The sequence below is a fragment of the Chaetura pelagica genome, unplaced genomic scaffold (assembly GCF_000747805.2).
Source record: "Chaetura pelagica isolate M959 unplaced genomic scaffold, ChaPel_1.0 scaffold3, whole genome shotgun sequence".
NCBI lineage: Eukaryota > Metazoa > Chordata > Aves > Apodiformes > Apodidae > Chaetura > Chaetura pelagica.
The window spans coordinates 16,349,691-16,365,295 of record NW_009952974.1 but is presented as its reverse complement, the minus strand read 5'-3'; the positions used below and the strand labels follow the sequence as shown (position 1 = coordinate 16,365,295).

Genomic DNA, 15,605 nt, shown 5'->3' with positions numbered 1-15,605 from the left:
AGATCAAATGCTACTTAAATTCAATTAGCAAGCTGGGATTTGGGGTTTTTTGGGTCTGGTTTGGTTTTGGTTTTTTCCTTCCATTTAATTCAGAAAGACAGTTTTAGCAGCTATTTAGAGAGGGATTCTGCTCTCACCAAGTCAACACAGTTAAGGAAAAATATGCAAGGAAGCAAACTTGCATAAATATGTATAAGTATTACTATATCTCTACCATAAGTTCATCTTCAACAGACTTGTGAATCAAGCCCCTGAAAGCTGAGATATACATTTAAAGTGACCAAAAAATTAAACATTTCTGGAATCCATGAGAGAAGGTAGAAGCAGCAATCACTTGGAATCTTGAGTGTTATATTCAGTCTCTCCTGATGAGATCTGGCTGAGCCGTTTGCTTGATCCCCACAGCTTGCGGGAAAGCTGACCTGAGCGCATCTGTTTAAAAGTAATTCAGAGAAACAAAAGGAAGGGGAAGGGATAAGGTGGATAAATTAAAAAGGAATTCAGACACTGATTGTGGTGAAATGCAGACACTACAATGTACCACATAAACAAAATTACACCAACAGAAATTACTTTTAAATAAACAAGGGATGATTCTTAGGACTGACAAAAAACAACAGCCAAAACACTCATCACAGTCTTCTCTGATTTTCAACAATTAAAGGGATATTACCAAGTATTGCATACTTAACTCATTGCAAATTGCTTAGAAACAGTGTCTAGATTGCTATTTGGACAGGAAAGAAAAAAGATGTGAATGTCAAGCAAGAGTGAACCAAATTAGAAGAAAGAACATTTTATTTGAGATATTTCAAACAGAAATTGGTAGAAGTGAAAAAGAAAAGATAACAGAATGCAGAATGGCAGATTCTGTGATGGCAGAATGAAGGAGAGAGAGAAAGGTTATTTCCCAGTGTCAAATTTATACAGTCTTCCAAAGACTCTGGATAAAGTTCTCATAGTAAAATTTAAGCCAGAAATATTTCATACTGAATATTCTGTAAGTAGAGAGAGAATAATCCAGCACCTGGTAGGTCTGCAATCTGACACCAATTTGTAAGAAACTGTTTTCATTTACTCCTTAAGTACAAGGTTTATGATTGGCCAGTAGTGATCAGCTTGGCAGCTGATTAGGTTATGAAATTCCTTGGAGTTTAATAAACAAGATGCATGCCTTAACAGCACAAGTTTGAGAACAGTTCCCAGCAGTTAGTACTACAAATTAAGCATGCTTAAGAACTGTATCATCACAGCAACAGTGTTCTAGACAAGGCACAGTGCTGACAGGGATTAGCACTAATAGGTAACAATCCCCCAGACTTCTGCAGCATCCCAAACAGCTAAATAATTGTTAAAAACACAAAAACTTTTATTATACTTCACTTCATACTGGATACTGTTAGTGCAGAAACACTAAAGGCCAATCTTAACAGCAAGCAGCATTTCACTTTAGGAACAATAAGGAAGGCCAGTCTCTCCTTTTATCTGAAGGATCAGTATCACCACCAAAAGCCAGAATTACAACACTGTTTTCTGCATAAGGATAAAATTAATTAACAGTAATTAATATATTCCTTCCAAACTACAAATAAACCAATCAACAAATAAATATGACACATATACACACTTTTCAAATATATTGGTTGATGCCAATATAGAAAACTAGAGAATCTGGGACATGATGTTGTTACTTATATGTTTATGGGGCATTTTCTTTTTTTTTTTTTGGTTTTTTTAAAATTACTTACATGGATAATTAAGCTTGCAAATAATCTGAATGATAAACAGAAAATTCTGAGAAAAATCATTGGAAAGCCTCTAAAATGAATCCAGTCTTTGAAACAACACTTTCAGCATGGTTAGAAAAATAAATGTGATTAAGAACTGGAAAAAAAACAACCAACTTCAGTCCAATGAGATACATAAATTTCAGCCTTCAAAAGATATTTTCTGTGGAATATGAAGCTTAGAAATTACAGTTACTATAAAACTGCTGTTACAAACATGTTTAACCACATCATAAGCAGCTCTTTGTCAATTCTACAGTAGTAAAAAGCTGTCCAACTGGAAGTCAAAGGAAACCTCCCCTCCCAGTCCACTGCACGCAAAATCAGACTGCCAGTGTGTGAAACCTGTTTCAAATATTAAACTATTAAACATCTAACTAAAACATTTTGAAGTATCGGCAAATGAATTGGCTCTGTTTTCACAATTGAAATACAAAATTAAATTAAGACACACTTCTGTGGTATGTACTATGTGGTCATGCAAAATTGGTAATCGCATTTTCAAATAAATGCACTGCTGCACAATGGAGATCAGCTTTGAAAGAAACGCAGGTTTAAGCCAATTCAATTACTTTGGAAGTCATGACAAGAAGTACTTAAAGCAAAACCTGTGTTTTGCACGAGAAAAATTGGGCATAGTTATTTGACAGATGGATGCTCTGTATTTGATATTGCATATGCAGTACCAACAAGTTTATATTCACCATATGGAGCACAGAGCATATTGTGAACCTACACAAGTGGTTCTTTATGCATTGCAATTAGAGACTCTTAAGACAAAGTAGTACTTTTTCTGCCAATGTCAGTCAATGCATGTTAAAACATATCTGACAGAAACCATAAAAAAAATAGTTTGATCTTTTTCATTTCCAATTTTCTTCTGGAAAATTACTTCATCAAGAAGTGGCTGACAACACTATTGTGTTCACAAAAGATTAGCTACTATGACTTTGCTTATTCAGATGCAATTGATAAAGTCTGGAAGTTAGTCCAGCTGAGCTTCTCATCCACAAACCCTAGATACCTTTGATTCTTAATGAGAAATTCCAGGGGAGTAGACTCAAAAGTTATTTCTTTCCCACTGAGAACTGAAACTTGCTCTTAAATTTACCCTGCCATAGAGGAGACCTCTTGCTCAACTGGAAAGCAGAAATAAGTGAACTTCCCACTGTTTGGTAGAAAAAGTTCTTGATGGTGGGTTTTACCTCTGCTGGCTTGCCAACACCAACGATAATCAACTTGCCATCCTCCAAGCCAACAAGGATGTGGCTATACTCTTTGGTGACAGAAATGCAATGAATAGGCAGTCGCATGGCTAAGGGAGAGATGCTCAGACTCAAGCTGAAATGAAGAAAAATCACAAGAGAAAGCACATCATTTATTTGCTTGCATATACTGCAAAGAGTCACATTGCTGTAGAAATTGCTATCCACAGGATGAACTACAAAACACAGTTTCTTTGGGATCCAGTTTGCAATTTCAATTATTGTAAATTCCTCAGGAACAATCTCATTGTACCCCAGTGAGCTCCAATAACAGGAAAGACACGGATGGGCAAAAGTCAGTAAAGTAAGATATTTTCACTGAAGAACAGTAACATTAGTCCCACAACTGTGACAAAAATTACTCCCATTCTGAGGAGCAATGAAGCTCTACAAACTGTAGCCCTAAGAGTTTAAAATTCAGTGCAGAACTAACTATATGATTCTTGATCCTGCAGTTGCTGAGCTCCCAGTGACTAATCAGACATTGGGACAATCACAGCTTGCAGATGCCAGACACAGCTCTTCCTAAAATTTGTCAGTTCTAGGTGAGTAATTGAGATAGGTGCTTGAGAAGAAGGGAGTCTGGTACAGCCTCTTATTTTTCTTTCCTCCCTTAGTTCTCCCTGAAGAGTTTTTTTCAGGAAGACAGAAAAAAGCAAGGGTACCATCCACCACACCAAAGTCCATGTTACACAGCCACTTCTCAATAAACCTTGATATTTGCATCTCAGTAATACACTACTGATGGTGGTACATTACCTGTAGAGATCCCGTATGGAAAGAAATCCCTGTAAGCTTCCCATCACGATATAGTCACCAGTCACACACATATCTGACACTTCCTCCTTCAGAGTCTCAGAACCCAGATACTTTCCATTGACAGAATAGAGATGCAATGCGTTCTTATCCTGAACAGATCAAAACCAAATCTGTCACAGACAACTGGATGAAGAGTGTATTATTTGTGTCTTTCGCTCACTAACAGGAGCTAACTTGGCAATAACTCACAGATAATATTGTTAAGAACAAGTTACCTTGTTGAATGATACAAGAGTACCAAGCCTACATGCAATGCATATCGATATCAGGTGCTCTATAGAAAATTTTGAAGTCATTCCTTGTTAACTCTTGATGTAATATCATAGCATCTTACTTATCCATCTAATCAATTCAAAATTTTCTGGAACATTCACAAATTTAATGGACAGGACACTATTTCATAAGGGTTTCTGTTAAGGAAGAAGAAAGCAAGAGAGCACTTCTCAGCTCTGCTGCCACTCTCCCTTCTCCCACCCTAAATTGAAAAGGAGAAGAAAACAGGTGTATTTCCACAGAGCTAGATCTGGAAGCATCTTCTGGACAAGGTAATGAATTCTTCATGGAGTAAAGACACCACCATCTGGCCCGACAATACTTTGGTCTCTTCTCTCCCCATTTTCCCAATGCAGCTAGCATGCTTACTTCCAATAAATTTGTCTTCCAAGAAATTCCCCATGCTCACAAAAATCATAACAGCTCTACCCTTATTAAAGCAACTGCACAGCTGCTCATCAGACAGAATAAGCTACACTGTAAACATTATAGCCATCTCTCCAATCCAAAACTAAGAAACATCAGTGTAGTCACTGGGCATCTTGCATCTAGAACTTACTACTCCTCCCCATACAAGTCTCTGTTTCTGTGCACAACAGAACTTGTTGCCCCCAGTTTTCCATTTCAATGTAGCTCTCCCAGAAAGTTCAATTAGCACATCTTGTTTGCAGGTGTTTGTAGATTTTCATGAAACTGACAGGAGCAGAGAGTATGCCTGTGATTTATCTTTTAATGAAATGTCACTCACACTTGCTAGCAAAATAAAAAAACATGGAAACAGACACAGTGCACTCAAAAAGCCTCATTACTTTAGAAATAAGGATAATGCTAGGTACATTATTAAAGTCATCAGTAAAACAAACAGAGGTATTCCATTAACGTACCTTAAGAGTAGTTTTTCCTTCTATGCTGGTGTGGACAACTATATGGCCTTCCCAGGACACAGCCAGATTGGGAACAGTCAGCAGGAGAGAACTCTCACAAGGTGGTCGCAAAGTCCTTACGTACTGACCTTTCCGAATAGTGCGGACAATAACAGTCCCATCCTGCAGTGACCAAACTTAGGTAAGTCTTTACTCTGCCACTAAGTTACTACAACACACAGAAAGAGTATTTAAATACAAAGGGAATATTTTGAATGCACTTAAATCCTTAACGAGAGACCAACACTCCTAAGCATTAGGAATCCTATAAAAAGCAGTCTTCCCCTCCAGGATATTTGCTTATTTACTATAAGCATATGAAAAAATAAATGCAAAGAGAGCAAGAGGAGAAGGATAGGCAGCAAATCAGCTATTTCTCAGGTAACTTTTATGACCAGGCATTACACACAGTACAGAGTGAGAGTTCAGCAGCATATCAGTGTAGTACAGTAAGGTAGAGTTTGAGTAATCTGCACAGAATCTTCGAAGTTATATAAAGGAGGGAAGAAACTGTCACAGAATTGTTTCTATGAGAAGCTTAAGATCTCCAAATAAGTCCACACAAATTAAAGCTCATCTGTGCAGAATAACACAACATGGTATCTGAGGCCTGTGTTGTGCAGAGCAGTTTGAGACAGCCCGATTTAAGCAGACAGTGAGAGAGACATATCTTCTTGATGCACAAGGCTGAAGAAATATACTGTGAAATGGCCCCATTTTTTTGTATTATTCTTTATCAACTTCAAATGTGCTCTACGGTTTAAGTAGAATAGAAGTAAAGAAGGGAAAAGTAAGGGGATGCTTACCCTGGATCCTGACACTGCCATGTCCAGCTCAGTGCTGATGCCAACACTTGAAACTTCATCAGTATGCCCATAAAGGATCTGTATTGGCTTAGGTGCCAGGCCTACAGGCATTCCTCCCTGAGAGTAACAAAAAGTGCAATGACACATTCTCTTGCAGCTGAAGGACAAACAAAAAATAAATTTCTGGTATCTTCCATATCAGTTGTGTGAGATGCATATTTGACATATGCCAAAACCAAAGGCATAACTCACCAACTCCAATTTCAATTTATTGTCTTTTATGTCAGCAGCCCTATTTATTGAAATCACAAGAATGAATGAACACACAGTTACTGTGTGGATGGGAAAGACAGTTACTTAGCTGACTTGTTTCTATGCCTTCAGCTGTTGAGGTATGCAAGGCCTACAATGAGCAGTCCTAACAGGAGTTTTTCACCTACCATCCCTTCACTTTTCCTTCACTTGTGCATCTGGGTTAGTTCAGTTCTTACATTTCACCCTGAAATTAACCACTATCTTCACAGACAAAATTAAAGAAACTGAAAGCTATTTTGCTTAAAATTACAGCATCTGTGTTCCATTTCATTTCCTAAGGAAAAGTAAGGAAATAATCCTTCTTAGTGACTACCAGTAGTATGACATGCAAAAGAAATCTTGTAATAATGGTCATTAAAAATGGTAACTTTTCAATATGACAGCTGGATGTCAAAATTATTTAGTACTTTCGTTCCAGTGAGTGTACTGTTGGGACATACAGATTTACTCTCAAACCAGTTCTAAGGCAAGACCTATTCCTAGAGAGAAGGTAGAGTATACAGTTCTACAGAAGGCTTGGCTCTTTATCATCATATCTATGACAGAAATTTTACTGTCAACCAAGCCCTGAATGCCTGAAGAATGCAAGAATGCAGAATTGTTAAAATACAGAGTTGGGAAAGAGGGTGACAAGGCAGAATAGACATTCAGAACAGAAGTGATAGCATGCAGTTCACTGCATTAAGAAAAAAAAATCTAAACAAAGATAATCTCCATATAAAGACTTATTTAACTCACACTAAAAAGATAAACTACAGTAATTCCAACATTTATCCTCCCTTGAGACAAAAAAATACTGTTGTGAGCACTAAGGTGTCACCTTTTTCATCATGCACCACTGGTACAAAGTATTTTTTGAAAGAATTATAAAGACACCATAACGACAGCTTCCATAAAAACACAGGCACTTCAATGATTTCATGTGCTGACTTTAGCTCAATGATAAGAACAAGGTGGCCTGACCAAATGTACTGTTAGTAACATGACAACTCTACCCTGCAGTTAATCCTTCTTGTTTATCTGTAACTCAATCAGAAATAAATATTTAAAAAGCGTAAAAATGGAAATGGCCACACATTTTGAGTGTACATACAGACACGAATCACACAACCACTTTCAATATGAGAAAGCACAAGACCAATATTGAAGAATTCTAAAACACCAGTGCAAATCCAGGTACCAGACTAGTGTTGCCTTTGCTAAATCCTAGTGTAGTCATCAGTACTACTTTCCACAGATGAAAGACAATGCTAAAATGCAACTACTGGAGAGAACAGCAGCCTAGAAATGTAAAAATCCTCAACTATAAACATGGTTCTGACTAATTCCAGGAGTCTCAAACAGCATGCCTCTTCTTCCATCTGTACAACGGGGGATAATATTTGCCTATCCTGAAAATAATCTATGAAACCTTTAACCATGCCTCTAAAACACTGTACTTCAGATATATTCTAACTAATGTGTATCGTGAATATTTTAAACACAGAAGACAATGGAAGTAACCAAATTACTAAGACAATCTATTTTAGTGGACATTCTTGCGTGCAAACCTAAAAGAAAGGAAATCAATAAACCATCACAGCCAAATAGAGAAGCACAGAAAAGCATTCAGAAAGTGCTTCTTCAGTAACCTACAATAACTTAATCTTCAGTAACCTTCAATAACTGCCTAAATAACCTACCTGCTGAACTATTTGCCATATCATACAGGTAGTATCTCTGGAGCCTGAAATTAAATGAATTCCACAGTAGTCTATTGCCAAGCAGGTCACAATATCTAGATAAAGGAAATGAAACAGGAAGTTACCACACACATTTAAGACTAATTTCCCATAGAGTGACAGTGTGCATGCAATATCTAAACAAGGCATCTGGATTTGCAGTTAACGTGAAATGTAAACAAGCTATCCAGATTTGCAGTTAACATGAAATGTTCCACTGTGATAAGGGCTGAGGAGACTGTATTAACCAACGAAGTTATTGTACAGCCAGGTGTACCAACCTGACTTCAACAGCTTTGCAACCTACAAACAGCAGTCAAGACTTATTTTGAAACGACATTAAACAATCACTACAATAACAAAAAAGCCATGCTCAAGTATTTATATATAAATCATGGTTGAAGTATTGTTCTGTTCTTACTCTGCCTTTCCCTTATTATAACTATGTTAATCTGCCCAAGAGCACTGGCTATAATTCCTTCCAAAAAGACCAAACATCAAGGTACCACACAAAAACTTTTCATTTCACAATATAAAGAGTTACTAACCCATGTGCCTGATGTGCTGTCCAATCAGCTTGCCTTTTGTAAGAGATGTCACTCTGATGCTGTTGTCCCAGTGTCCCCCACTAAAGAGCAATTTTGCATCATGGGATACTGCAAACAACTTAGAGGTGATCTCCAGTCCTGGTGCAAAAGGACCACTCATGTTGCGCTGTGTTCTGTAGGCAAATAATGAGCAGTTAAGAGTAACCTCAGTTCAAATCAATGTATTTTGCACTTCCTATATTCTTAAAAATTAGTATGAAATTCCATCTACAGAAGAGGCTATATCTAAAAAAAAAGGAAAAAAAAAATAGAAGTAGCTTTAAGAATGAAGAGCTTTGAAATGCTAATTACATAACTCTTTACTAGTACAGTATTACATATTAGAGGTAATATTATGGAATACCAGAAGATGCATTCTTAGGTGAAAACTCAAGACAATTAAAACAGTACAATCCACTGATTGTTGAACAATTGCTGTATTTTATTAAATTAGATGCATTCATCTGCACCTCTCCTCATCACTTGCTTACTTGGGATTTGTCACTGTGGCATCTCTGATGAATGTAAAATAGTTGGAGATATTTCTATCATAAGGTAGCCAACCATGAGTTCCAATAATGTAGTTCAGACTTGCTGTCACCTAAAAAAGTTTGATAGAAAAATTGGTGAAACCCAGAAGCTTATTTTCTGCTAGCCTTCAATGGCAATAGAGCTTAAATAAAATCCAGCATAGGTTTATTGAGAATTTGTCACAATCAAAGAAGCACCTCTACAAATTAAACACAAAAAACCCTAAAAAAATTCCAGCTCAGAGGAGTTAATCCACATGTGATACATGCTGCCAACTTAGAATCGTTTATGTTTCAGATAAGTCAGAGAAGCGGGAAGGGGCAGGGAGAAGAACAACCAAAAAATCCCACCAACCAAATCCTCCCAAACATTTCATTACCGTTCACTCATTTAGTTTAAGTTGTTTCTTCCCTTTGAAACAGTAATCATTCATAGTTAACACATTAACAAAAGAAGTTTTTAAAAATTGTACAGCTCTATATCTGAGAAAGTAAGAAATCAAAGAATTCAAGTTTATTTTGATCAGATATTTAGAAAAAAACACAATGAAAATTGTAGACATTACAAATTACATACACACCACATTAAGCCAGGACAAGAAGTTTGACCTACAAAACAGAAATACTGGAAAAGAACATGCTTTCCTGCAAAACATAGGTATTATTGCAAGGGAGGGGCAGTATGCAGACCATACATAGACGTGCAAATACAAAAAGACTCTCCTCCTTTCATCATCTGGCCAAATGTCACAGTACCAGCACGTGCATTAGCCAGTGGAGAAGTTAATTTTAGGAACACAACAGGCCTTTGCAGTGTCTATATGCCACACACGTAGTGTGTGTAATATATGGGTGAGGAAGTAATGATGAACATTATGATGTCATTAATGTATCAATCCTGCCATTTTAAAGTCAGGACACATTGCATTAGGAAGTTGATTGCTACCATGGAAGTGGACCAAGTGAGCAACTTACAACACACATCACTTCAACTTACACTCATGATTCATCAGATCTTAAATGCTATTGAACAGATTAGTCTGGCTTCTCTTCAGAAGGCAAACACTTAACTCATTATAGGTTGAAGGAACACATTTGAACAGGAACAGTCAAGAAACGTTTCTCTACAAGCTGTATGAAAAAAACACACTTGGCTGTCTACAGTCTAATTATAGTATTGACACATGCAACTCACCAAGATCTCTGGGCTTCCCTGAGAAATAAAAGAACGTGACTGATTCCTGGGGACAACAGCTTTGACAATGGGCACACCATCACTGATTCCCTAGAAGAAAGGAGATGGTTTTGGTCTAATTATACCAAAAAGCTAAGGACAAATCTAGAAATTGTAAAAAGCAAGGCCCAAAACCTCTGGAATTACTGTACAGTACTATAGGGCACTGGTACACACAAACTCAGTTCAGGCAGGCATGCTTTGTCACCAACACCCTGGCTCTCTTCTGAATCAGTAAGTTTAGCTATCAAGTTCAGGGAGTCCTCAGATACCACCAGTTATGTTCTTAGCTTTCTTGGTGTGGTGGCTAACTTAATACTCAAATTGCACCCATACAAGCAGCCAGCAGATACAAATGGATGGCATTCAACTTCTGTGAAGCTAAACAAAAAGACAGTTCATTTTATACACGTTGCATTTTATTATATTTTCTTCAAACAGGAAGCATGTTTATTTTCCTCTAGGTTAGCACCTTTCATTTCAAGTACAGAAGAAGTCTCAAAATCAGACTTTAAACAATGTCAAGAAACTCATCTACCTCTATGAAGAAGGACTTCAGTTCAGTGAGGTGTTGGAAGAGATTCAGAGTAGCAGTATCACTTTTAGTTAGTCTTTGCACTACCTCTTCTGCTGACAGCCTTTGCGGATGGGGCTCCTAAGAGACAATATTTGAAGAAATATCAAATTAGACAAATTTATAAACATAAGATACTCAGAATCTTATAGGCAATCAATGGGAAAACAGACTCTTCAGCATATCATTTCCCTTGTTAAAATAAATTAATTTCTTTTGAAAATGGTATGCTAAGTTTCAATCAGTGTCAACTTCAAAAATGGTAATGGGGCAGACTTAACATTCCTAAGATTACAAACTATCATCTCATAAAACATTACCTTTTCGTTTTTTAAAAGTCCTTTGTAATGCAGTTGCATTTAACCACAAATCATAGAATCATAGAATCATAGGGGTTGGAAGGGACCTCGAAAGATCATCTAGTCCAACCCTCCCTGCCAGAGCAGGGTCACCTGGAGTACATCACATAGGAACACATCCAGGTGGGTTTTGAATGTCTCCAGTGAAGGGGACTCCACAACCTCCCTGGGCAGCCTGTTCCAGTGCTCTGTCACTCTCACAGTAAAAGAATTTTTTCGGATATTCACCTTGAACCTCCTATGCTCCAATTTGCACCCATTACCCCTTGTCCTGTCACTGGTCATCACTGAGAAAAGCCTAACTCCATCTCCCTGACACTCACCCCTTACATATTTGTAAACATTGATAAGGTCACCCCTCAGTCTCCTTTTCTCCAATATAAAGAGACCCAGCTCCCTCAGCCTTTCCTCATAAGGGAGATGTTCCACTCCCTTAATCATCTTTGTAGCTCTGAAAGGTCTGACTGAGAAGGAACAAAGAGAATTACCTTTAACAGCTGACAGGGAGTTTGCCCAAAATTGTTTATCATCCCTTCTAAAGCCTTCCTTTCTTTCTCATCTGTTAAAGCATCCAAATCCACAGCCCCTGGATCACAACCAGGAACAACGAAGGGTAAGAAAAAAGGAAAACACAATCCAAACAAGTTACTGAGAGCTAATACAGTGGACAAATGTTGCAAAATTTAATTTAAATGCAGCATTATCATCCTTTATCTTATCAAAGCCTCCAAGCAATGCCTCCATATAAAATATGATCCAAAAACTCCATTAAATTTAACATTTATCTGTAAGTCCAAGAATTGCAGGCTTTTTTCTTACCAAATCAATGTAATATACTTCATGCATGCAACAAGCTCTACAAAAAAGCCACTAAAATTCAGCTTAGGAATTAAAAGGCTAACATTTGTCTTTAGTTGTTGTTTTTTAAGCAACTTGCCTTGACCCCTAAACCACAAGTAACATCTCCCTACAAATACTTTTAAGCAAGCAAATGAGAAATTAGCAAACACCCCCAAGGACTTCGAGAAACAAAATACCAGCAACTGGAACAGCCCCCCTTTTTAAAAAAAAGCTTTATTATAACACTTGAGCTTCGCAACTTCTGATAAAAGCATCGAATATTCTCACTGATCGATGATAAATTACAAATTATGCTGCCATATTTCATCTACAAGACTGTTGCTTTACTTTATGCCACTGTATAGCATGCTCACAAATCAAGTGTTTTCTGATACTGAAAACCCAGAAGTCTGATGCCAATGATAATAGAGCATACTGCCTTGTACCTTCGTAAGTGCAGTAATAGAACACATTGAGTGCCTCCACTGCAGCTGGTCCCCTTTGCTTGTAGCCAAAAATCAAATCTATCCATTCATGAAGATGTGCAGAAACATATTCAGATTCCTAGAAAGAAAAAATGCCCTGGTAAGAATAAGAGAACACTGCTCCCTTCTTGAAGTATTTACTATTTTCTGTGAAGAGATAACTCCTAAACTAAGAGTATCCTCAAACAGGTTTACCACTGTATAGGGCAGAAACACAAGAATAGCCATTTGTGTTCAGGGGAGTAACTGCCAGGTAAGAAGGAAAATTAACAGAGCAAAGCAGCACATCTAGACTGAAATGTAACTATGCAAGGGTAGGTAAGCTGCTAGTTCCCTAGTACCAAACAGAATAATCTTTAAAAAGCAAGGGAAGTCTTATCACCTAAAGTCACCTAATCCTGCATTTTAGCTCCTAGGGCAGCAAACTCCCAATTTATTAGTATCTTCAGGCTCTTCCTTTTTTTCTTTTGAGCATTTTGTCAACTTGCACACTGCTTTTAACTTAAGTTCTAATGGTACTTGTCAAAGGCAACCACAACTTTGGTTTGAATTTTACACTCAAGCCACAATGACAATATGTAGCTGTACTGTCTTTATCATTACTTCACATACACAAACATCAGCTTACCAGTGCCTTCCTATGCTTATAAATGAAGTCTTCTGGTGAGTGGGCCCATTTGGGTAGAACAACATCATTTACCACCTCTTTGGATATTTGAAGTTGACCTAAATTAAAACCTAGTGAATAATACGGAGAATTTTAAGAGTTAGCAAAAATATTTAAAATATCGTGATTTCTCAAGGACGATTAGAAACCACTCTTTTCTCAGTAAAAGGGAAGGATATTGAAAAAATCTTAATGCAAATCTCCAATAACCATACCACTAACATAGGAAGCTATGTTCTGCTCTGAATGTTTAAAATGTGAAGTTAAATAGGATAACATTTGTCCAAAGCACCTAAATTATTTGGAAGCTGAAGTCCCAACCTAAAAGTAGTATTCACAATTTGCACAGCTATCTGTTAAAATATCTGGATTTGCTTTTTTTAAATCAGGATTAAGACTCCAAAGCATTTCAGTGAGATTATTTGTAAGAATGAATTTACTTATGCATTTAAGTGGTTGTTGAATCAAGGCTTTCAACAAGTCTTAAATCACAACACTAATGATTAGAACAACTTTAAATACTTAAAATGCTTTTTGAAAGCATAACCTGGATGTTTCCAGTTTTTATAACTTAGAACTCTCGTAGACTGTAGCTAGCAGACTAAGCTAGCAGCAACACATACAAATCCATTTTTAAATTGTGTAATAGGTAGAGAAACAATCTCCCATGCAATAAATGTGAATAAAAAATGGCTAGGAGTCTCATACTGGAATGCAGGACGCTGCCTTTTCAATCAGCATTATGGATGAGTGAAATAGCTTTTTTTTCCCTCCTTTTTCTGATGTGTACTGAAACCTCATGTGGCTCTAAAATCAGGTGGCTTAACATTGCACTGGAAGGTAACAGTTACAAGCAGAAAATCTACAGGTTGCCTAGAACAAATAAAAAGCTCATGTTCTTTCATGGGCCCATTGAGCCAGAAGGGGTTTGAAGATGTCCAAACTCTATCACCCAAACCCAGTAAGAATTATACTAATTAATCTGCATTAGCTTTTCTTAACTCTTTAATCAGTATTAGCTATTGCTAACTTCTTTTTCAAACATCCACGTGAGCATCTATAATATTTTACATTAGGTTTACAACACTATTATCAGCTATCCATAAACCCATACTCTGAATTTTAAACAATGTTTAAAAACTGGTGTCTTCATTAAACAGTCTGAAACCAGCATGATGATTAAAGTAATTTCTACAAGCATGTTATAAAGTCCAAGTGTTGCACAGCATTTACAAATGGTAGCAACAATTCTCTTCTGAAGAGTTTTCTATGAGAAAATCAGTTTTCTGAGCAGCCAGTTTACCATTTTGATTTTCCAGGAACTCTGGAAAGTAGAAAAACTCTGGGATAAGTTCCTTGACATCATTGGGGTTGTCCATGAGTGCCTGCCAGGTAGCAGGAATAGAGTGGAACTGCCTGTCAGCACAGTCAAATCTGTGGATCAGAAAACTCAAGTTAGACTTTGATCATTCCCTTAGTAAAATGATATAGAAGAAAAAGAAAGGTGCTGCTTATTTTTTCACAGCATACCTGCCACTTTGAAGTTGAATGTGAAGTGTTGTGAAAGGTTCTACCCGAATGAGGTAATGCATGACACCAGCAGCATTTGAGTAATGTGTCCCATAGTGAAATTTGTCAATCATCCCAAGAGGATCCTCAAAATTCTCGTATCTAAACAAAAAAAAAAAAAAATTATAAATACAGCTGAGAACTACAGCTGATTTACATGTGGACTATACTTATGAGAGGTAAGGATACAAAAGAAACGATTACAGCAATCTGTAAAGAAACTGAGTTCTGGCAAACATAAGGATTCCAATTCTGACAAAGTTCCTAAGCAAAAGGCAGATGAAAAATAGAAATGTACACCAGATGAAGCCTTTGTATACTTGTTCTTAAACCTTTCCATACGCATTTGCTATCAGCTGTCAGAAACTCGATAAGGGGTGAGAAAGGAGTGACAGCTTTATTTTAGACAACAGGCAAAAAGTCCCACATCACTAAGCTGAATGTTTATTAATGAAGAAACTTGTGACAACATTTCTCAAAGTTTAAGAAACAAAAAAAAAACAAAACAAGAAAACAAAAGAGTGTGGGTATGACTGTTAGGATGCTGAAGAGAGATTTACACTCATGCCTAATTCTTTTTCTCCTGACAAACTTACTGTACAGCACTATGCCACCATCTGGCTGATATACTCCTCTATGCCACAGGGCTAGTAAGAGAAATTACAATTAAGCATACTGCTAGGGAAATAATTTTGTAACAGTCAAGGATAGAGCCTAATCATTGAAATAACATTCTCCACATTCCAAGTTTTCAGAAGAAAGCTGGTTTTGGAGGATGCCCGACAAGCGCAACCTGGTATGACAGCACAACTCGCTCCCCACCCAAAAAAAAAAAAAACAGGAAGCATCAT

At 37.1% G+C, this 15,605-nt stretch overlaps 1 protein-coding gene across 1 annotated transcript in view; it reads right to left on the bottom strand.

The window, feature by feature from the left end:
* Window positions 1-330: 330 nt before the first annotated feature.
* The window catches only part of NBEAL1 (neurobeachin-like 1), an 86,563-nt gene continuing 71,288 nt past the window's right edge, over window positions 331-15,605 (bottom strand). Inside the window, exons 41-55 of the mRNA XM_009996331.1 lie at window positions 14,716-14,856; window positions 14,489-14,619; window positions 13,147-13,256; window positions 12,480-12,597; window positions 11,682-11,779; window positions 10,799-10,915; window positions 10,222-10,311; window positions 8,988-9,097; window positions 8,458-8,630; window positions 7,871-7,965; window positions 5,874-5,990; window positions 5,029-5,190; window positions 3,812-3,960; window positions 2,993-3,128; window positions 331-432 (exon numbers count right to left, since the gene is read on the bottom strand). Coding sequence (XP_009994633.1) covers window positions 331-432; window positions 2,993-3,128; window positions 3,812-3,960; window positions 5,029-5,190; window positions 5,874-5,990; window positions 7,871-7,965; window positions 8,458-8,630; window positions 8,988-9,097; window positions 10,222-10,311; window positions 10,799-10,915; window positions 11,682-11,779; window positions 12,480-12,597; window positions 13,147-13,256; window positions 14,489-14,619; window positions 14,716-14,856 — 1,849 coding nt within the window. The remainder of the gene's footprint in view (window positions 433-2,992; window positions 3,129-3,811; window positions 3,961-5,028; window positions 5,191-5,873; window positions 5,991-7,870; window positions 7,966-8,457; window positions 8,631-8,987; window positions 9,098-10,221; window positions 10,312-10,798; window positions 10,916-11,681; window positions 11,780-12,479; window positions 12,598-13,146; window positions 13,257-14,488; window positions 14,620-14,715; window positions 14,857-15,605) is intronic.